Here is a 23,113-nt window from a genome sequence, read left to right as displayed (position 1 = left end):
TCTTCTTTTACTTTGTTGTTTATTTATACTTTGGGTTTCTAGAAGAGAAACCCTGTGATATTTAATGCTCAGTGTCTTATTTTTATTCCACTTAACATTATGAACTCAAAAGGCATCCATTTTCCAAAAATGACTCAAATTTATCTTTTTATGGCTGAGTACTACTCTTACGTATATATACATTTTTAAAAACTCCATTCATCTGTTGTTGGGTATACAGGCTACTTCCAAGATTTAACTACTGTGAGTTGTGCTGTCATAAACATGAGTATGAATATAATATGAGGTCTTTTAGCTCTTCTGGGGATATACTCAAAAGAGGTATAGCTGGTTCAAATGAATTTCTATTGTTAGTGTTCTGAGGAATCTATATACTGATTCTCATAGTGGTTGTACTAGTTTACAAAGCCACCAATAATGCAGAAGTTTCCTTTTTTCCCCCCCTTATCATTGCCAGGACTTGTTTTTTGATTTCTTGATAACAGCCATTGTTTCTGGAGTAAGATGGAATCTCAATGTTGATTTGCATTTCTCTAATGGCTACTGATGTTTTTTCATGTACATATTGGCCATTTGTACTTCTTTTGAGAAGTGTCTATTCAAGTTTCCACTTTTTTTTGATTGGCTTTTTACTTTGGGGAGATCTAATTTTTTTAGTTCTTTATATATTCTAGGTATTAGTCCCCCATTTGAGGTGTGGTTGGCAAAATTCATTTCCCATTCATTGTTGTTTCCTTTGTTTTGCAGAAGCTGTTTAATTTGACCTGATACAAGCTGACTGTTGGTGCCATGTCTTGTGCAACTGGGGTTCTGTTCAGAAAGTCCTTGCACATTCCTGTGACTTCGAGTCATTTTTATCTTCCAGCAGATTTAGTGTTTTTGTTTTTATATCTAGGTCTTTAATCCATTTTTATTTTAGTACAGGGTGAGAAATATGGGTCTATATTCATTTTTCTGCATGTGGATAACCAGTTTCTTCCAGCACCATTTGTTGAGGCAATCTTTTCTCCAGTTTATATTTTTGGTTCCTTTGTTGAAGATCACATAGCTAAATAGGCCTGGGTTTGTTTTTGTATCCTCAGTTCTTTTCCAATGATTCACATGTGTTTTTGTGCCAGTACTATGCTGTCTGTATCACTGCAGCTCTGTAACAAAACTTGCAATGAGGGATTGTGATGCTTCCTACTTTGCTCTTGTTGCCCAGGATTTCTTTTGGTATTCTGGGTTCCATATAAATTTTAGGATTGTTTTTCTAGTTCTGTGAAGAATACTGTTGGTATTTTGATGGGATTGCTTTAAATCTATATATCATTTTTGGCAGCGTAGCCATTCTGACAATGTTGTTCTGCCTATCCAGGAACCGGGAGATGCCTTTCCATTTTTCCTCTTCAATCTCTTTTTTCAGAGTACTATAGTTTTCATTATACCCCTGGTTAATTCCTAGGTATATAATTTTTTCTTTTAAGCTATTGTGAATGGGATTGTTTCCCTGATTTCTTTCTTGGGGTTTCGCTATTGGGGTACAAGAACATTACTGGTTTTTGTGTACTGATTTTGTATCCTGTGTCTTTGCTGAATTTATTAATTCTGTGAGTCTTTTGGTGGAGATTTTTGGGTCTTCTATGTAAGCAATCATGTCATCTGCAAGTAAGAATAGTCTGTATTTTTCCCATCCTATTCAAATCATTTCTATATCTTTCTCTTGTCCAACTGCCCTGGCTAAAGTTTTGAATACTATATCGAACAGAAGAGGTGAGAGTAGACACCCTGGTCTTGTTTCTGATTTTACAGTAAAATTTACAGCTGAGTTTAGCTTTCAGTTTTTCCCTATTTAGTATGATGTTGGCAGTGGGTTGTCATAAATTGCTTTCATTTTTTTGTCAGGATTTTTATCTTGAAGGGTGTTGGATTTTGTCAAAGGATTTTTTTGCATCTACTAAGATGATCAAGTGATTTTTGTTCTTGTTTCTATTTATGTATTGTATTATGTTATATTTATAGACTTACGCATGTTTCATCCCTGGAATAAAGTCAACTCAGTCATGATGCATGCGTGATATTTTTAATGATTTGATACTTTGTTTGCTAATACCTTGAGGATTTTTGCATCTATGTTCATTAAGGAGACTGGCCTGTCATTTTCTTTTATTAAGTCCTTGTGTAGGATTTGGTTATCAGGGTAATGCTAGCCTCCAGGAATGAGTTTGGTTGTGCTCCATCCCTTTCAATATCATGGAAAAGTTTAAGGAGTATTGGTGTTGGATCTTCCCTGAAGTTCTGGTAGGATTATACAGTGAATCCATTAGGTCCTAGGCTTTTCTTGGTAGGGTTTTTGTTTTTTTTTAAACTGGGGATCAAACTTGAGACCCTGTGCTTGCGAGGCAGGTGCTTGAACCACTGAGCTAAATTCCTGGCCCCTATTTCTGTTTTCATTTCACTGCCCATCGCTGCCTTGTTGAGGGTTATCTTAGCGCAATTTTTGTGATTCGTATGCATCTAGGCATTTCTCTATTATAAGTTCTCCAATTTATTGGAATGATTTTCTAAATCATTTTTATAATTCTGTGGATTTCAGTGGTGTCCACAGTGATTTTACCTTTTTCATTTCTATCTGCATTAATAAGGGTTTTTCTTTTGTTAAATTTAAAATTGTTTACCAATCTTGTTTATCCTTTCGAAGAACCAATTCTATTATTCACAGATCCTTTGTATTGTTTTTTTAAGTCTCAATTTTAATTTCTAATCTTTACTTCTTTCTACTAGTTTTGGGTTGGATTTTTTTTTCCAGGACCTTGAGGTACACCATTGTGTTTTTTGGCATCACCTCTGTTCTTTTAATGTGTGGGTTCACCACTATAAACTTCCTTCTTAGGAGTGCTTTCATTTAGTCCCATAGGTTTTGGTATGTACACAGTGCTTCCACTGTCATTTGAGTTTAGGAACTTTTGATTCCTTCTGTGAGCCACTGACTATTCAATAATGTATTCTTTAATCTCCATATGTTTGGGGTTGATTTCTGGTTTCCTTCCATTATAATCTGATAGCATGCTGTGGATTATTTCAGTTCTTTTGCATTTATTTAACCATGCTTTATGATCTAAGATATGGTCTATTTGGAAAAAGTTCCATTATGTTGTTGGATGAAACACTGTAGATTATCTGTTAAGTCTTATTCAATGGGATCATTTAACTCTGGTATTTCTTTGTTGATTTTCTTGTCTAGTTGACCTATTTGTGAGAATGGAGTATTGAAGTTCCCCACTATGACTGCCTTAGTGTCTTTTTATGTCCTGTGGTTTTTGTTTTATGAAGTTGGTTGTGCCAACGTTTGGTGCATATATAAAATTGCTCTCTCTTCCCACTGAAATGGTCCCTTTACAAGTATATAGTAGCCATCTTTGTCTCTTCTGATCAGTTTTGGCTTAAAGTCTACTGTGTCTGAAAATATTATGGCTATTTCTGCTTGCTTTTGGGCTCTGGTTGCATGGAACCATCCTTTCACTTTGTCTATATGCTTCTCTGTGGATAGTGTGTCTCCTATAGGCAACATATAGTTCCATTTTGCTTCTTGATCCAATCTGCTAGTCTTTGTCTTTTGGAGACCTAAGACCATTGATACTGAGAGTTATTGTTGTATTTATTAAGTTTTATCATTGCATTATTTTTCCAGCACTGATTCCTTGATTTTTTTCCCTTTCATTTAACTACTCTTTCAATTAGATCTGTATTTTCCTTATGGATCTTTGGAGATGGTGGAATCATTTCTGTCCAGGATTCCCTGAAGTATTTTCTGTAATGCTAGTTTACTGGTACTTCTTTACAATTTCTTTGTTGTGAAAAGTCTTTACTTCTCTGTCAATTCTGAATGCTAAATGTGCAGGATTATAGAAGTCTGGGTTGGCAATTGTTTCCTTTTGGAGCTTGAAACACTTTACTCCAAGCTCTCCTGGTATTTAAGGTGTCTGCTGAGAAATCTGCTGTTACTCTGGTGTGCCTGCCTTCATAGGTTACTTGTTTTCCCTAATGGTTTTTAGTATTCTTTCCTTTTGTTCAATTTCTGGAACTTTGATTATGAGGTGTGGTAGGTAGATTTTTTTCTGGCCATGACTATCTGGGGTTCTTATATACCTCTTGTACTTGAGTACTGAATTGTTTCCCTAGATTTGCAATTTTTCCTGCTATGACTGCAGTGAATACATTTTTTATACCTTTTGAGTCATCTTCTAATGGTTCCTTATTCCTCTGATTCTGAGGGTTTGTTTTTTTTTTTTTTTTTGAGTCATATAGCAGTTATTGGATCCAGACATCATGGTATCTTGTCATTTTTAGGAGTTCACTGAGCTTATGATTTATTACTTCCAACTTGTTTTCAATTTCTGAGACTGTTTTCATATTCATCAAATCTGATACCTGTGCTTTCTATTAAATTTTTCATATTTTTTATTTTTGCTTGCTTTCCTTTCACAATTTCTAATTCTTTACCAAAATGGTCACTCACATTTTTTAATTAAAAAAATTTTTAAATTTTATTAGTACACGTTTATTTATATTCTTTGGGAAGTTGGTACATGTATGTAACACATTTTAATACTGTTTAACTTGATTTTTTAAGCTCAAATATTTTATTAGTAAAATACTGTATTTGTCTAATGAAATCCTCTTTAAGCTCACCAGTCATCTTATGAATTTGCTTATGTGTTTCTTCTTTGATCTCTTCAAACATTTTGGACATTTAGTTTTTGAATTCTTTGTAATTTGTCTACATCAGTGTCAAGATCAGCTTTTGGGGAGTTAAGCTTTTTGGAGGCATCTTGATGCCTTACTTTCTCATATTTCTATTGTTTTTGTATTGCAGGTTGAAGATCAATTAGGGTCACTACTATGGAGATGGCTTTAGTTAGATTCTGTCTCAGCTGTGATGGGGATGTCAATTTTAAAACATCCTATATCCTGTAACAATAATGTCTCCCCAATGAATTTCAATTTCTTGTATTCCACCATTCTGGAGGGGAATGTAGACTGTAGAATTCCAAAGGAAAGAATATTATTGAAAGTAAAATAAATTTTAGTAGTACTCAAAATAGTCAGAGACAGTACCTTTTCCTTGCAGAGAAAGTAAAAACTTATTTTAAAAAAACCCCACCATGTTAAGCCAAGTTTGTATCCTATTTCTCTTTAAACATAAAAGTTAAACGAGGCCCCAGACAACAGTTACATGAAGTATGCAAATAGATCTATATTGTTATCTATATTTATTTCAAATATTAATATTCCTGTAATTGATAAATAGCATTCTATTTCTCTGAGAAATATTTTCTCTAACCAAATAGCTAGATAACTTTTATAGCAATTACCAATCCTATCAAGTACTAACATTTAAAAACACGTGGGATATATATATCTGCCTACAACAAATCACATGGCAAATCACTACAATTATTTAACTCATAATTTCTAACATACTTTGAATAAGTCTTTGGGGCACTCCACCTACAGATATATAATACGAGGCTTAACATGTTCCCACCGGCTTGAATCACCAGGCATGACTGTCCCATCAGGCAGCTTGTACCACTGGTGGTACAAACAGATCTAATCACTTTTAATGGTCTTTTTACTAATAAAATTAACAAAAAGTCTATAAATGGACCAAATCTAGTTAGTTCTTTGATTTGAATACTGTCCAAATATAAATGTTAATACTATTCATACCAATTAAATTATTATAATAATCAACAAATTTATTTCACTAAATTAAAAGAAATGCATTCATATTTTTGAATAGTTTATCCATAATTAATTCTCTAAATTTTAACAAGGAAATCTTACAAGTACCCCATTGCTGGTGTGTATAATATGCATTTATAACAGCTGTACCTCAAATTAGCTGTATCAGAATTTTTTATGCCATTTTAATGTAAGGAACTATAGTATGATGACATGTAGTCTGCTAAATTGATGCCTTTCTTTGCATCACTGTTATCAAAGACCCCTGAGATTACAATTTTTTATACCATTTTAATATTTTTCTTAAGGGACTATATATGATAACATATGGTCTGCTAAATCAGTGCTTTTTTTTTGCGTTACTGTAATCAAAGACACCCAAGAAGCGGTACAAGCTGCCCAATGGGACAGTCATGCATGCATCACTGGTAGTTCAAGCTGGTGGGGAAAATCGAATTCAGATCAGAGCTACCTGAGAGGGAGACATATGAACGACGGCGTTGCTGTGAATGTGTTAGTGAAGGAAATCATGGACCAAAAAGGAAAAATCTCATTTCAAAGTCCCCTATCACAAAAACTCATTTAAACAAAGGTAGAAGCTAGGCATGGTGGTTCCAGCACTCTTGGAGGCTGAGGCAGGAGGACGGCAGGTTTGAGTCCAGCCTGGGCAACTTAGTGTGAGCCTATCTCAAAATAAAAAATAAAAAAGGACTGGAGATGTAGCTCAGTGTGAAGGCCCTGGGTTCAATCCCCAGTACTACAAGGGAGAAAAAAAAAAAGAAAGAAAGAAAAGGATGGTCTTGTAAAGGGTCACTGTAGTCAGAAAGAGTATCTGTGAAATTTGCAAAATCTAATGGGATGAGTTTATTGAAAAGAGAAGTGGCCCCTACAAAATAATTACTAACAAAAACCACAGGAAACAGGAATAAATGAAGCAATAAAGATATATATCTATGGGCTATTTAATTATAGCTCCCGTTCATTATGAGAATGAACCACCATGACCTTTTGATATTTTTCTCAAATTCATTTAGGTTATATACCATCTTCATTTCTCTTTAAGGGAAAAATCTTAGTGATATTTTTCTTATTTACCTTCCTTTATGTTTCTGCCAAAATTTATCAACTGGAGTTAAATCATAAGACTTCTTGTTTTTTCTCTTTGGTCTAGCACCAGCTGGAGAGTTTTCCACTCCTGAAGATTCTTCCAAATTTACTCTGTTTAAGTGGAAATCCTATGAAAAAAGTAATCCTGTTTAAATAACTATTTTCTGAGTTTAAGAGCCATAACATTTTCTACATGGAAAATGATCAACATACAGTTCTGGCTACCCTTCCTAATATTTCTGAGGACAAAATACAGATCTAAAATTTAAAAAGGAATTCCTCCACGCTTTTATATATATACAAATGTACTTATCATTCTTATAAAGTTTATCAGTTTAACAGAACTAGATGTGATTAATATTTTAATTATATAAAGAAAAAAATCATGATAAGGCCCCTTATGTGTCCTTTTAGAAAAATCTTTATATGCATTTTATATTTATACTAGCATAAGCATATTCTTTTAATTTTGAAGATGGATGAAGATGGGAATGTGTGTGTATATATATACATTCTTTGGGGGGTGCTTTCTAGATCTGTAGAGTTATGGTTTCCTCATCTTTATCATGGCCACTCAGTAGGTCTCTATTTGGCTTTATCAATTTATTTGACTAAGCTTCTTGGTGCCTGGTTGTTTCTAGTAAAAAAGAAATAATCATAAATATATATATATTTTTTTTTTTTCATTTTTTGCGACAGGTTCTCATTTTGTAGCTCAGACAGGCTTCAAACTCACACTGTGTGCCAGGCTGGTCTCAAACTTGCAGTCCTCCCACCTCAGCCTCCCAAGTGATGGGACTGTAAGTGTAATTCTATATAAATATGTAAGTCTGGAAAAAATGTAACATTTAAACTCTGAGACAGTCTTAACATTCTGGTGTTGCTTTATTGATGGACTATATTTTTTAAAATATTAAAGTAGAAGCTACAGTAATTATAGCATTCCCTTTTACATAAATACTAAAAGCCAGCAAGATAAGTAAAAACTTTTTGAGTAAAAAAAGCAAGATGAGTAAAAAGTTTTTGTTAAAACTTTTCTACTTCAGATTAATTTACTCACGTGATGCTTGATTTTTTAAAAATCTTTCTCAAAAAAGATAAAAAAACCAAACATACAACAGGCAAACACAGAAGTATCTTTTCTCTCCTTTCTACACCTTCTTGCATTAGACTTGTGTTTTTCCCTATGTAACAGGAGTATTCTATAGTTCACCTTTATTCAATAGCAAGTTAAAAAAAATGGCTATTAACAAGTGAGATAAAGAATGATGAGCAAGAAACTACATGGAGAAATTACTAAGTTTGCCTGTGACAGAAACATCTTAGTTCTAAGGCACTGAGGTACATTTTAAATTAATGATATTCTAGCTCTTGGCAATCTAAATATATTGAATACAGAGAAGACCCCCAAAATTCCAGCAAAAGACTTCTAGACTTAATAACCAAATTCAGTAGCATAGCTGGATACAAAGTCAACACTCAGATCGCTTCTCCTCCTTTTGACTAAGATGAAGTGCAAAGTCAGCACTCAAAAATCAATAGCATTCTTGTACATGAATATCAAACTCACTGAGACAGAAATTAGGGAAACAACACCTTTCTTTTCAAAATAGCATTCCCCCCGCCTCCCAAAAAAGAAATACCTAGGAATCAGTCCAATGAAGGAAGTAAAGACCTCAACATTGAAAACTACAGTACTCTAGGGTCGGGGATTTAGCTCAGTGGTTCCGCCGCCCGCCTCGCAAACACAAGAACCTGAGTTGGATCTCCGGTACCAAAAAACAAACAAAATGAAAACTACAGTACTCTGAAAAAAGAGATCAAAGGGGATATCAGAAAATAGAAAGATATCTTTTGTTCTTGGGTAGGAAGAACTAATGTAGTGCAAATGGCTATACTTCCAAAACTATTATACAGATTTAATGCAATCTCAATCAAAATTCCAACAGCATTAGAGGAAAAGATCGTAAAATTCATTTGGTACCAGAAGAGACCTAGAATAGCAAAGGCAGTTCTAGGCAACAAAGGCAAGGCAGGGGGCATCAAAATCCCTGACGTGAAATTATACTACAAAGCTACTGTGATTAAAGACAGCACGGTACTGTCAAAAAAACAGACATCCAGGATCGATGGAACAAATTAGAAGATGCAGAAACAACTTCAAACATACTCAGCATGTTATCTTTGACAAAAGAGCCAAACATCTTCACTGGAAGAAAAATAGCCTCTTTAATAAATGGTGTTGGGAAAACTGAGTTACCACACGCCAAGGATTAAAACTAGACCCATATTTTTCACCATGCACTAAACTAAAATTGAAATGGATCAAAGATCTAAACATTAAAAGAGAAATGCTATATCAGCTGGAAGACAGATTAGGTAGAACTCTTGAAGACACTGGTATAGGGAAAGACTTTATGAACAAAAACCCAACTGCACAGGAACTATCACAAAGAATCAACAACTGGGATCTCATCTTACTAAAAAGCTTTTGCACAGCATGAGAAACCACCAACCAAAGTGAAGAGACAGCCCAGTGTGGAAAAAAATTTTTTGCCAGCTGCTCCTCAGACAAAGGACTATCTAGATATACAAAGAACTCAAAAAAAATCAGACCCCTCAAATTTAAAAACCCAATCCAAAAAATGAGTATCTGAAATGAACAGATAATTCTCAGACGCAAAGCAGAAACAGCAAATAAAATGTGAAAAAACATTCAACACTGCTGGTCATTCAAGAGATGTAAATTAAAACAACACACACAGGGTATTTAGCTCAGTGGCACCACCCCTGCCTCGCAAGCGCAAGGTCCTGAGTTCGTTCCCTGGTACCAAAACAAAACAAACAAAAAACCCCCACTGAGATTCCACCTCACTCCAGAAAAAATGGCTGCTATCAAGAAGTTAACCAATAACAAATGCTGGCTAGGATGTGGGGAAAGAGGAACCCTCCTCACTGTTGGTTGGCATGCAGACTGGTGCAACCACTGTGGAAATCTGTGGAGACTCCCCAAAAAACTAGGACTAGAGGTCCGATCTGACTCAGCTATTCCCCTGCTGGGTATCTTCCCGAAAGAATTAAAGGCATCATACCACAGCAATATATGCACACCCATGTTTATAGCGGCACAGTTCATAATAGCTAAATCTTGGAAACAGCCCAAGTGCCCACCAACCGATGAATGGATAAAGATGTAGGGTTTTTTATACAATGGAGTACTACTCAGCCATAAGGAAACGTAAACTTGAGACATTTATAATTAAATGGATGCACCTTGAGACCATACTCTTAAGTGAAATAAATCGGACATACATGTGTAAATACTGCACCATTTCTCTGGTGTGAGAAACTAAAAGTGTAAATGAGGATAAAAATGTATAAGTGTTATTGTGAAACAGAAGAAAATGTTCAAATGGGTAGAGGAACTAGGGAGGGAGGTGAGGGAAAGAAAGGATGGAAAAGAAAAAAAATGAGAATAGAAGGAAAAAATGGAAACAAAGATTTTGTACATGAGGAGGGGAAGAGGGGTTGAAGGGAGGGTAGGGGAATGGGCTAAAAAAAAGAATCGAGATATATCATGTACAGGTACAAATTCCCTATGATGAATGTGATCATTATGTATATATAAAATGTACCAGTAAACTTAATTAAAAAATGTATACTGAATACAATTTAATTTCCACATAAAACAAGGCTAACAATACCTAGAGTATACCCTGTAACTTTCTAAATAAATCTTTTATAATAGCTTATTTCCTGCCACTTTCTCCTTTGACATAAAAGAGTGTGAAATATATATATATATGTCTAACTGCCATAATGGAGCAACATATCTGTTTTCTGTTAAAGTACAGAAACAATGAGGCAGTCTTCTTATATAAGTAAAGTCCATCAGAGAAAATTCAGAAAAGCTGTCTTTTATGTGCAAGATACTATTCTTAGCACTTTATACTAAGTCACTTGATTTTTACAATAATCCTGATTCATAGTTCAAATTCCTACTTCAAAGATGAAAAAACTGAAGCACAGAGAAGTAGTTTATTACCCAAGGTTATATAGAAATATGTGGCAGAACCAAGATTAAATCCCAGCTGTCTGATTTTAGGGGCACTGTTTTTAGGCATTATGATTATTCTATCATAGAAAGAACAGAGCTGCTTAGAATCAGATCCTTTCACTTGAAATCACTGCAGTGTAGAAAATGGTGGTTACAAAATAGGCATTTTAAAGAACAGAGTTACAACAAATGATCAGGATGATAAAGAATATACTGTTATATTTCAACCTGTTAATATTGTCTTTCCTATAGACCCACTCATATTATAGATCAAGAATATCAGTGATCTTTTTAAATTCCTCTGAGTTTCCCATATGTAACCTACACTTTGCAAAAATCACCCATATGATAAGGTAAATATAGCAGAACTGTAGAAAAGCACTTTATGCAATAAATATAAATAACAAACAGATAATAATAGTTACATCTGAGAAGAATCCTAGCTTTAAAAATTATCTAACAAGATACTGATGGGAAACATCTTTAAATAGTTAAGCTTTATTAACTAGAATTTCTAGCAAAATACTATTTCCATGGTGATGACACAGCTCATTCAAAATAAAAGTAACTTGTTAGCAAAATTACTGATCTAAAAATAGGGGAGCATATCATTACTGAAGTATTGATGAAATACTTAAAACACAAAATGAAAAAGAATAAAAGATGTTAAGAGCTCTGAGAACATAATAGCAGTAAGAACATTTCCATTGTTTGCATAATAGCAAGGCAAATAAGAGAAAGTAATTTCAACCTTGAAAATTGGGAAATTAGAACACTCTGTGCTGAGCTCAATCATGTTAAAGCAACTGAACGTTTATACGCAAACAAAAGACAACAGAATTGGTTTTAACATGGTTTCCACTGAAAGTCACATTTTCCTGACTTAAAAGACTGGACAATAGTGCCTCAAATCACCAAATAAAAACAATTTGCACTGACAAGACTTCAGCAGTCTTGTTTTTCTTTCACAATAGAGCCACTGATAGTTATGTTAACAAAATTACCTGTGGATAATAGAGGTGACATCTATTTATGCAGAACTAAGATTTATATTCACACATTAAAAAAGCCAAGTAAAATAAAGATAATTTTTATTCGGCAAGAATTTATTACTCTTTTAACTTCAAACAGTATTACAGTAATTATTAAAAAACCAGTTGATTCAATTAACCTGTACTTTGGAGTCATAAATAACAACCAGATTTTCTTACTGAGGTATAATAGCTTACCCTAATGAGATCCCTTAACTTGTACTATCAAGTTAATCAATAAGAAGGAAACTGAGTACAGCAGGAAAAACATATAAAACTATGGAACACACACACACACACACACACACACACACACACACATATATTTTGTAATAATGATGGAAGTGGACTGAACTGAATGATGTAACGAAGAGGAAAGAAAACTACCCATCAGCTGCATTATCTCCCAAAGCTCTGGTTCCTAGTCTGTCCTACGGCAAAGCAACATGCTTTCAGTCATTTGAAGATGAACGCTGATGTTTTCTCACACAAAGTTAAGAAGTCTAATCTCCAAAAAGGAGTGCACCTTCTAGAGAAAATCTTCATCTTAAGAGTGTGGGGTCTAGGGATAACATCAGTGAAAAAAATGATAGAAAGTGTGAAGACACACGTGTATTTTCTCTAGAGCAGGCAAATACTTCTATAAGTCACAATTTCCTTTAGACTTGAGATTTACTTTAACAGTTAATGAAAAACTGAGTTTCATTGCTTTTTGTCAACTACAAGGCAATCTTTAAAATGTTAAACACAAGACAAATCTAAGACAGGTATAAGTATCATTGTCTTCTTAAAATGAATCAATAGACTAACAAAACATCAGGATTGATCTAATACCAATGTCTCTGACAAAATTAAACATTATTTGAAAATTTAATTCTTCAAAGATCTTCCTTAAAACTTATTTCCGTGAGGGGAAATTTTGGACACTAAATTCCTAAGCAAGAGGTAGTCTAAATTTATTTCTACTGTCCCTGAATGATCTACTAGTGATTATGCCTCTAACAACACAATTTAGAGGAAGTTCCTGGAAACTGCAATTCTATTTCTCACTGAAAAACTAATTATATACAACTATTAAACAATCTCCTACTTCAGTGAGCATGGATAACTATAAAGCTCAATGAGAAGAGTCCAGAAGCTTTGGAAGAACCACAAGTTACACGCTAGACCTTGTATTTAACAAGAGACACATACATATTAATACATGGGCTTATAGCTAAAATTATATAAATCATTTGTAATAACACTTCTTTCTTGAATGGCTGAAGAAACAAACATTCATGATGATGATGATGATGATGATGATGATGATGTGTGGATTTTAAATCATCCTACAATTTAAATCCAAGTATTTTCTGCTTTACCTAACAGTCACATGGTTTCTTTGGCTCATATAAATTAGCCTGTCAAATAAAACTCAAGGACAACAAAGATTAAAGCATACTCTTTAGAATGAAACAGAGAATCAGCCCTACATTGAGGCTTTTAAATTGTATGCAAAATTAATGGCCGCTAATACAATTTTACAATTTCATTTTATTACTGTGATTTATAACAAAATGAGTTCTTTAATTCTAGAGAATGGGAAACATCATAAAATATTACCACTGAAAGTACAGAAGCAAAGATATTTCAGTAGAAATAAGCAGCATCCCAGATTGTGGTCTCCAAGTACTATTTGTCACTCAAGGAACTAAAGCTTTTGGAGAAATGACTGAGTACAGGTCTGAACCATTTGAAATAAGCCAGGAACTTTATAGTACCTGAACCTAAGAAGCTATCAAAAACTAATAGAGTCATGTAAAGAGGACACTGAGTCCAAAATGACAGACTAAAAAGGGGTAATTTGAGCATCAAAATGAATAATAGTTTGAATATATCTCAAATATAAAAATTCATTAGTTGATAAAACAATACTAAAAAACTGAACAACTAACTTCACTGACAGCCTTCATAGATTGTTAGGGAGTTAGCTCAAACTAAAAGTTCACAAATAAAAAGAATCAAGCATTTGTTCTAAGTAGTTGAAAAGGAAATTTCTGTATATAAGCATGTTAATAAAAATGCACATAGAATAACAATAGTAAGGAATTGCTATTTGCCATTGTTAGTTAATATAACAAAGAGAAAACAATTGTCAATGACACCAAAACCTTTAGCAAAAAGATTTATGGAGGGCTGGGGATTTAGCTCAGTGGTTCTGCTGCCTGCCTCGCAAGCGTAAGGTCCCGAGTACCAAAAAAAAAAAAAAAGATTTATGGAGAATTGTGTAATGGTTAGGCTGTGTTGATAATAAACAAACCCACTGTTCAATGTCATCGTTAACATTGGGACAAACTGACATTGTACCTTCTGATGCCATAAAATACAAACTATGTAACCCTGCTCTTAGTGGTCTTTACAAAGAATTGACCCAAATCTGACAAATTTCTAGATCTGTGGGTTCACTGGAAATACTAGGGATAGAGAAGCATGTTAAATTGTACTATGAGGATAAAATCAGTCAAATGTAGAAATATAGTAAAATTCTATAGAATTCTATAGAAAAATGACCAAATTCCCTGGACCAAAATATGGCAATAAAAAAGGGTGGAGAGGGAAGAACTACAAACTGAGAATTATGAAAGATATCAACCAGTGTAACCTACGGTTATTATTTATATCCTTATCTGAACAAACTATAGATACATAGCTTTGAAATGATTTGGAAATAATTAGGAACACAGAGCTTGCACTGGATATTGCCGAGGAATTATTTTTAATTTTGTTGGGCATAATAAAAATGTTTTTTTTTTTCTTTTTTCAGCACTGGGGATTGAACCCAGGGCCTTCATGCTCAGCCATATCCCTAGTCTCCCCCCACCCCACTTTTTTCTTTGAGACAGGGTTTTGCTAAGTCACTAAATTTCCCAGGGTGGTCTTGAATTTGAGACCCTGCTGCCTGTCTCCCAGACTGCTGAGATATGAGTGTGGCACCATACCTGATGAACTATCTTTTTAAAACAGATACATAAAAGTATTCATACATAAAAATCAGATAATAACAAGAAGCTGAATGATACACATGGGGGTTCAATATAGGATTATTTAATTTTGTTTTTGAAATATTCCCTAAGAATTAAAAAAAATCTGAAGTGCAAACCATAATTGTTTTTGCCATAATGACTGTGAGATGGTTTCATCATCCTAAATATTTAAATCATTATGATTGATAAAAGCTTCCCCTTAGAGACCCAGATTATACAAGGAACAAGAGCTATTTTGAATAAATACTTTATACAAAAGAAGTTTGAAGGTTGGCTTAGACTAAGCAGCTCAACCTCATCTACTTCAGAGCCCCAGGTGTTCTGTAAGCATCAGCAATGTCTGGGAAGCTTGCTCACTCATTAAAACAAGTATTCTTTTTAACTTTGGAATCATTAGCTGGAAACCCTGCCACAGACATTGCTGGCAATATACAAACATTTTCTGTAATCATTATGTGGTAATTTCAACTCATAAGCCATTTATTCAGTCTCTAGACTAGAGGTTAGGAAAAACAGATGTTTGAGTCAGGCATGGTGGTATGCACCTGTGAGTCCAGCATTCTGGGAGGCTGAGGCATAGGACTGCAAGAGCAAGATCAAACTGGGAAAATTAGGAACGAGGTAAGGCCGTGTCTCAATAAATGGGGCATGGGGGCCAGGGATTTAGCTCAGTGGTGCTGCCGCCTGCCTCACAAGCACAAGGTCCTAAGTTCAATTCCTGGTACCAAAAAGGGGGGGGGGTGATGACGGGGGGCTGGGGATGTAGCTCAGTGCAAAGGCCCTGGGTCTAATCTCTAGTATTGGAAAAGAAATATATAATATATGCATATTACATATTCCTGTTGTACTCGTGTGTATGCCTATTAGTGGAGATTGAATTTAGGACCTCTGCACTAAGGCACATCCCCAGTCCTTCTTATTTTTTTATTTGAGACAGAATCTCTCCAGTTGTGCAGGCTGGCTGGCCTCAAACTTGTGATCCTCCTGCCTCATCTCCTGAGTGACTGGGATTTTTTTGTTGTATTCCTGAGTGGCAAAAAAAGCATGCTTTATGAAAGTGCCTATATATTAGAATAAATTCTGTTTCACTGTTTCTAGTAAGAGTCACTAATAGAGGACAAAAGATATAAAGAAATTCCAAGATTTAAAAAAAGGAACAATCAAACACAGCTGAATAATCAAATCTACCCCTTCCACAACCTAAATAAAATAACAAGGAACAATGATTTTCTAAGTACTGATTTTGCTTACATCCCAATAATAGGAAATGGGTACTGTCAAGTTTTTCATCAGAACAATGTATTTTCCAGTTTAAATAAAAATAATCTTTCTGACATACAGGCATGCTTTCTGAATGTTTATAGTTGTTTCCAAGGTCAAATATATATAAATTATCAGTGTTTCAGATTTTCAAAGATATTTGATATAGAAAGCAAACTGCAACTCTACTTAATTCCTTTCTAAACTTTTACTCCATCTTGTGGAGGCAAAGGGTAAAATAAGAATTTTAAAAGCTTCGAAGAAACTTCAAAAGTAGTACATTTTAAAATCAATAATGCCATAATTATATATTCTATAACACCTCAGGTGTAGCTTATTCATATCTAGAAATTGAATTAAAATTAATAGAATCACTGTAAATTGTGCAGTGTAATGAACCTCTTCAAAGACTGCCAACTTTTTATTATGTGAAGATTAAAACAAAAGCAACTCTACCATCTACTTTTACCATCTTTTATTTGTAAAAGGATATTTTGACTTCAAAGAGTAGGAAATAAAAATTAGTATAATGGCCAGTATAAAACTCATCTCATGCTTATTATTATTTTCATTTCATGCTGGAACAGTGGAAACCCCACTAAGTATGTTAGATTTGGGGAATGTCTGTTCTAAGTCATGCACCTCACAATGAGGACTCAGCATATTCCTTTACACTGAAAGTACCTCTACATGTGTCTTATCTCCTATACTGTACTATACTCACAGCACCTTGTATTTTAATTTTCTCTACCCGAGGGAGTTAGACATGGGTCAGGAAACATCAGGCTCAGGAATTAGAAAGTACCCCGAGGTATCTCCATGTTCTAGATATCCTCCACACCATCACTGGGAGGAGTGAACAGGTGACCCCTAATCTGTATGCTCTCAGTAAGCCCCTCACCCCTTGCATCACCCAAGAGTCAGTCCAAATACGATTTGAGACTCTCAAGTCTATCTCATTATGTCCATTAAAATCCCTGTATGACTCCTTTCCCTCTGTCCCTTTCATACGCCCTCGCCCATTCTTAGTCAACAGTTGAAATCCTGTAATAACATCTGGAACTCCTACTTAGTCTCTAGCAAAATCTCCCACTTAAAACATCCCCTTCTAAACTTCTCCTGTACTTTTTTGCTATAGCCGAACTCCAAAAGGCTATCCTCTGCAGCTTTCTGAGACAACTGGTCATTTCAGGGTTGTTGTTTTTTTTGTTGTTGTTTTTTTTCGGTACTGGATTAAACCCAGGGACTCAGGACCTTTGCACTGAGGTACATCCCCAGTTCATTTTCTTTTGATTTGAGACCAAATTTCTCTTTATATGAGACAGAATCAAATTTGTGATCCTCCCTCTTCAGTCTCACATGTGACTGAGATTTTCTGTTGTATTCCTGAGTGGCAAAAAAGCATGCTTTATGAAAGTCCCTATAAATTAGTATAAATTCTGTTTCACTGTTTCAAGCAAGAGTCAGTAGCAGAGAGCAACAGCCTCATTTTTTTTTTTTTTCTAATTTTGAGTCAGGGGCTTGCTAAATTGCCCAGGCTGGGCTGAAACTTGTAACCTTTCTCCCTCAGCCTTGCAGAGCGGGTATTATTGGAATGTACCACCATGCCTGACAATGATTTGTTTTTCATTTCTCACACAACTTGTATCAGTGGGCCTGGGGTTGAAATTAGGTGTCTTTGTTGGTATTCCAACACTCTTAACTGCCCTCTTTCCTAAAACAACTCTAATTCTGAAACTTACATCACCAGCCTGAAGCAGTGCGGTTCTATCAGGGGCAACACTGCCCCTTCCTATTCTCCTCCCTTGGGGTATATGTGGCAGTGTGTGAAGACATTTTGGTTGTCACAACTGAGGGAATGCTAATGGCACTATTACACAGGACTGAGGCCAGGGACAACAGTAAACATCCTACAATGTACAGGACAGCCCCCCACCCAATGATCTGGTCCAAAAATGTTAATGAGGAGATTGAGAAAAACTGCTCTATTTTACTCATTAATGCCACCTGCAGGACACTCATCTCCTGCATCAATTTGTCTTGATCATTCCAACTGGTACATAAACACGCAATAATATCTCTCATTTCAAAAAAAGTATTTTCTGACCTCACTCTTCCCTTTGGGCAATCACTGTCTTTCTTAGCTATCCTACACAGAAAAACATTTTTACAGTTCTTTTGTTTGTTTTGGGGTGGTTTTTTTTCTTTGTTTTTTGAGACAAGGTCTCCATATGTGTAGCTCGGGCTGCCCCTGAACTCATGGTGATCTTCCTGCTTCAGCCTTCTGAGCGCTGGGATTACTGGCATGTGCCACAACGCACTTTTCCAGTTTTAAAATGTTCCTCTATCTATTCTCTCTTAAAATCATTTCAATGTTTTGCTCCTGTAGTATGGAATCTGCTTTTATTCAAGTCACTAATGACCCTGATATGGTCATGTGGACAGATGACTTCTTAGTCAACAGCTTTCCTTGCCTCCTCCTTGAAACACGTAATTCATTAGCTTCCAAAAATAACACAGATATAGTTCTCATATCTCACTGGCCACTCTTTCCCATACTACACTGCTGGTTCCTACTCAGAAACCTGACTTTTAAATGTAGAAGGCCCTCAGAGTTCAGTTCTTGGTACTCCACTTTTTTCTATCTATATTCATTCTCCAGGTGATCTCATTGTGTGTGTGTGTGTGGTGCTGGGGATTAAAACCAGGGCCTCAAGCATGGTTTTAAGCATAGACAGGTGCTATACAACTAAGCTACTAGGCTATGTCCTCAGCTCCTCATTTTTATTTGTGTTTATGTATTACTGGGGATTGAACTCAGAGCCTTTGTTTCCCTCCCTCTTTTAATTTTGAGGCAGAGTCTTGCTAAGTCACTAAGTTGCTTGGGCTGGGCTGGAATTTGTGATCACCCTGCCTCAGGCTCCCAGAATGACAGGATTACAGGAATGTGCCACCACATACAGCTTCCATTTCCTTTTATATGCCGTTCCAGACAATCTTTGCAATAATGATACTATTATATACTACAATCCCTGGGCTAGGAGTTAGTAAACTAGTGAGTATCTTAGAGCCAATGACCTGGGTTCAAATTCTTTGACCTCTATGTGTTAATTTTCTATCACATGAAGACTATTCTGCTATTACATACTATTTGATAGAAATTACCTGTGTATATATTTATTTTCTTTCCATAGCCTTTGAAGATTGGGGCTATTTATCTGTGCTTATCACATGCCAAACACAATATTTAGCTGATGAATATATGCCAAGTAAATACAAATTTTTTGCATTATGCATAAAATTAGACATGGAGAATTACTTCAGAAAACTTAGAATGTAATATAAAAAGTACTACTTATTTTTACCATGAGGTTTAATTGATTCTCAGAGAAAAGGGAGCAAATGGAGCTTTTCTCATCGGGGAGAAAAAAATAGACACACAGCACAGAGTCCACTAAAAAATGTATACACACTTTAGGGAAGGAAAAACAGTATGATGTTTTTTCAACCGATGGTGTCACCCTCCTATGGGGACCTTAGAGGATGTCATATACTACAGAAAACTCACTACACTGCTGGCCTTTAGAGAAGAAATTCAAAATGTATGTGCAGCAATCTCAATGACCAAGGTAGCCTAAGCAGCAGTTCACCATATTAATAAATGCCTGGAAGCTAATGGCCTCCATTTTGAGCACCTCGTGTATTTGTAGAAGCCAAAGGTAACTTGCATTAATCTTACAATGTAATAAATTTAGTATTAAAATATTTATACAAGTTTTTCTTTTCCTGAAGTGTGTATACATTTTCTTGGTGGACTGTGTATATGTAAATACATTATGTATTTTTTTTACTTATTCACTATAAAAATTTACAAAGATATGCTTATTTTCCTTCATCCTTTTACCTCATCATTGTCAAAAATACCACTAATATATCCTATAACTTAAAGATCATAAATTTGGAACTTTAAACTTCAACGCTTCACTCTTTTCCAACATCCACAACACTAATTTTTATTCATATTTTTTAGCTTCATCCTTCTCTTCTTTGTTTCTGTAGCATGGTGTTAGTTTAAAATTAAGGGCACCACTGAATGTTACCAGATTTGGGTAGTAAGTACTGTACTTATCCTCTTACCAGTACATCATGCACCAATGCTTGATATGTCCAAGTATGGTGTAAAGGAGTTGCCAAATCTATGTTTCTGTCAACGAGGACTAATAAAGGCCTTTGGAAGCTGTAAATATATTAAAAACAATTTTTTGATAGCAATTATACACTTACAGTTTTCTAATACTTTGTATGTGATATTTAGCAACTTGATAAAAACAGAATGCTAATACTGAACCTCTATAATACTTTACATTTCTTTTTAATATGGTCAGTTAATGAAAATGGAAATGGATTGGACTCCTCAGAACCTATAAATAATGTTAGATCGTACATCTTACTCAGGAAAATTTCTTAAAGGGAAAAAAGTCTACATGAATACATTTACAGAATAATTTTTGTAGTAAAAACAAATTGCTTCTAAAATATAAAATATACATTTCATATTTTTCAAAAAGGCCAAAAAGAACACTTACTGTCAGATTCAGGAAAAAAATTTAAAAAGAATACAATCTCATAAATATACACAAATGTTTGACAGTTTCATTAATTACAAATTACAATGTTTTATACATACAAATTCAAAAAAGTAGACTCTAGAGCTCTAGAGCAGTAGTGGTGAACCTATGTCACATGTGCTGCAGTGGGCTGTTTGTATCATTCAAAGGTCTAAAAGGCTTGCCATCACTGCTCTAATGCCTCAAAAACCTTATCCCACTATAATATACAAATGAAAACATCATGTCACAATAATATTGAATTATATAATTATTTACTTAACAGACAAGGCATGTGACTCTTCATAAACTTTAACTTCATTATTAACTACTAAGAGAAAACCGAGGCACAAAGTTATGCAGTTATCATGTGTCTACAGAAATTTTAGGGATTTTCTTTAAAGGTACTATTGTTAGCAGAAGCACATGCCAGTTACAGTAAGGACATGCCACTTTTCAATAGTCTCTACTATCTGATTATATTAGCTACACATTTCTTCCTGCAACAGATCTTGGACCATTTTAGTTAACTCACTACCATTTTCTGGATATCTCCACTGACTATGGGCTAAAAATTCTAAGTGGCACTCTTACCACTTACTGTCATTTATTATTCCACAGTGAGGCGGAAGGGAAGGGATGATGGCCTACAGCAGGATTTCTTAGCTTTGGCACTAATGACATTTGGGGCTAGAAATTCCTTGTTATGGGGTTTGTTCTGTACCTTGTAGGAAGTTTAACATTGTATGACACTGCTAAGCATTTACAATTCACCTCACTAAATTTTATCTACCTAGCTGTGACGACCAAAAATGCCTCTAGACATTATCAAATGTCTATGGGGGACAAAACTGCCTTGGTTGAAGATTCACTATAGTTGTATTCAGCAACAATAGTTCATCAAGTTGCTGATTAAATTCACAAATGCATCCAACAAATTAATAAACAACTATACTATGACAAAACAATTTAATAATTATTCAAATAAAATAGTGCCTTTATATTGGTTTCAAAGGTCTATACCAAAGCACTATAAAAGGAAATTATGACAGTGTTTGCTTCTGTTAAAATAAAAGCAAGTGACAATTGGACATTTCTGTTCTGCTTAATTTAGACAAACACTCTGAAAAATACTCAAGATCAGCAATGAAATCAGAAGGCAGTTTAAATAATGGAGGAACTGAGGTGGCTAAAAATTTGAAACACAATGTTATGAATTTTAAATTATAGCACTATATAAGGCTATAGGAGGCATCAAAACTGACTTGAAATGAAGTACAAGGTATGATAAAAAATATGGTGAATGTTTAATTTTTAAAAAAATTATTACAGTAAAAAACACATTGCCATTAAGCCCCCTCAAAATACTCCCCGTTTCTTTGAACACATTTATCCCATCATTCTTGCCACTTTCTGAAGCAGTTCTGCAGGTTCTCTTTCGTGAGTGTCATTAGTTGCGCTGTTGTGGGTATCTTAATGTCCTGAATAAATTTGAAACCTTTACCTTTCATGGTCGTTTTGAAGAGCCAAAAAGTCGCACACTGCCTGATCTGTGAGGTTATTGAGGACACACCTGCCTTTCCAATGATGTCACTCAACAGCAGCATTCACCATATTTTTTTTTTTTTTTTTTTTTTTTTTGGTACCAGGGATTGAACTGGGGACCTTGCACTTGCTAGGTAGACGCCAGAACCACTGAGCTAAATACCTGGCCCAGCATTCATCACATTTTTAATCACATGTTATAAAGACACAAAGACTTTCAGAATTGTTTCAGAAAATGGCAAGAACAATATGATAAACGTGCCTTTCATGGTATAAATTTTAATTCAAATATTCATTGTATACTTTGATCACCCCTTGTGTATGGCCTAGTTATAAAAGTTTCATTGCTGGAGGGCTATTATTTTCTGGGTATCATGTTTTTTTCTCCTACAGCCTTTATTTATTAATTCATGTAAGCTGAGGATAAGAATGAATTTTCTACAATCCTGCCTCTGCTTAGCAATTCTCAGCCCTTTGAGTAGGTTTCATTTCAATGAAATGTACTATTATGTATAGGGTTTTTTAGTATTCTTATTCAAAAACATTGACCAATTACTTTGTATTACCTACTCATGCTAGAAATGGTAACAATGAAAGAAATTCTTTGCAACATTATTAGTATTCAAATGTAAAATTGGAAATTTAATATAAAAACAGGTGAGTATCGAGTTTTTCTATTGTTTTTAATACCAAGAGGTTTAATAACCAAAAAGAAATGGCTTCTGATCTTCAAATCTTATGAATAGTTTTTTA

General features: G+C 34.7%; 1 protein-coding gene across 8 annotated transcripts in view; it reads right to left on the bottom strand.

Moving 5' to 3' along the window:
- Scfd1 (sec1 family domain containing 1) overlaps nucleotides 1-23,113 on the bottom strand; it is a 93,469-nt gene that overhangs the window by 41,862 nt on the left and 28,494 nt on the right. For 6 of the 8 annotated variants that reach the window (XR_015445756.1, XM_087197074.1, XM_087197070.1 and 3 more), the window contains 2 exons: nucleotides 20,346-20,445; nucleotides 6,823-6,962 (listed from right to left, as the gene is read on the bottom strand). The exons of the other annotated variants lie outside the window; for them this stretch is intronic. Coding sequence is in view for 5 of the 6 variants with exons in the window: in XM_087197074.1 (XP_087053200.1) it covers nucleotides 6,823-6,962; nucleotides 20,346-20,445 (240 nt within the window). In the remaining variant the exon portion in view is untranslated. The remainder of the gene's footprint in view (nucleotides 1-6,822; nucleotides 6,963-20,345; nucleotides 20,446-23,113) is intronic. 8 annotated transcript variants of the gene reach the window in all.

This window comes from Heterocephalus glaber, unplaced genomic scaffold, assembly GCF_053883595.1.
Source record: "Heterocephalus glaber isolate CG9 unplaced genomic scaffold, H.glaber_assembly_v1.0 deba00001662, whole genome shotgun sequence".
In the NCBI taxonomy this organism is placed as follows: domain Eukaryota; kingdom Metazoa; phylum Chordata; class Mammalia; order Rodentia; family Bathyergidae; genus Heterocephalus; species Heterocephalus glaber.
Note: the sequence above shows the minus strand (reverse complement) of the source record. Positions and strands in the feature narration are given on the sequence as shown.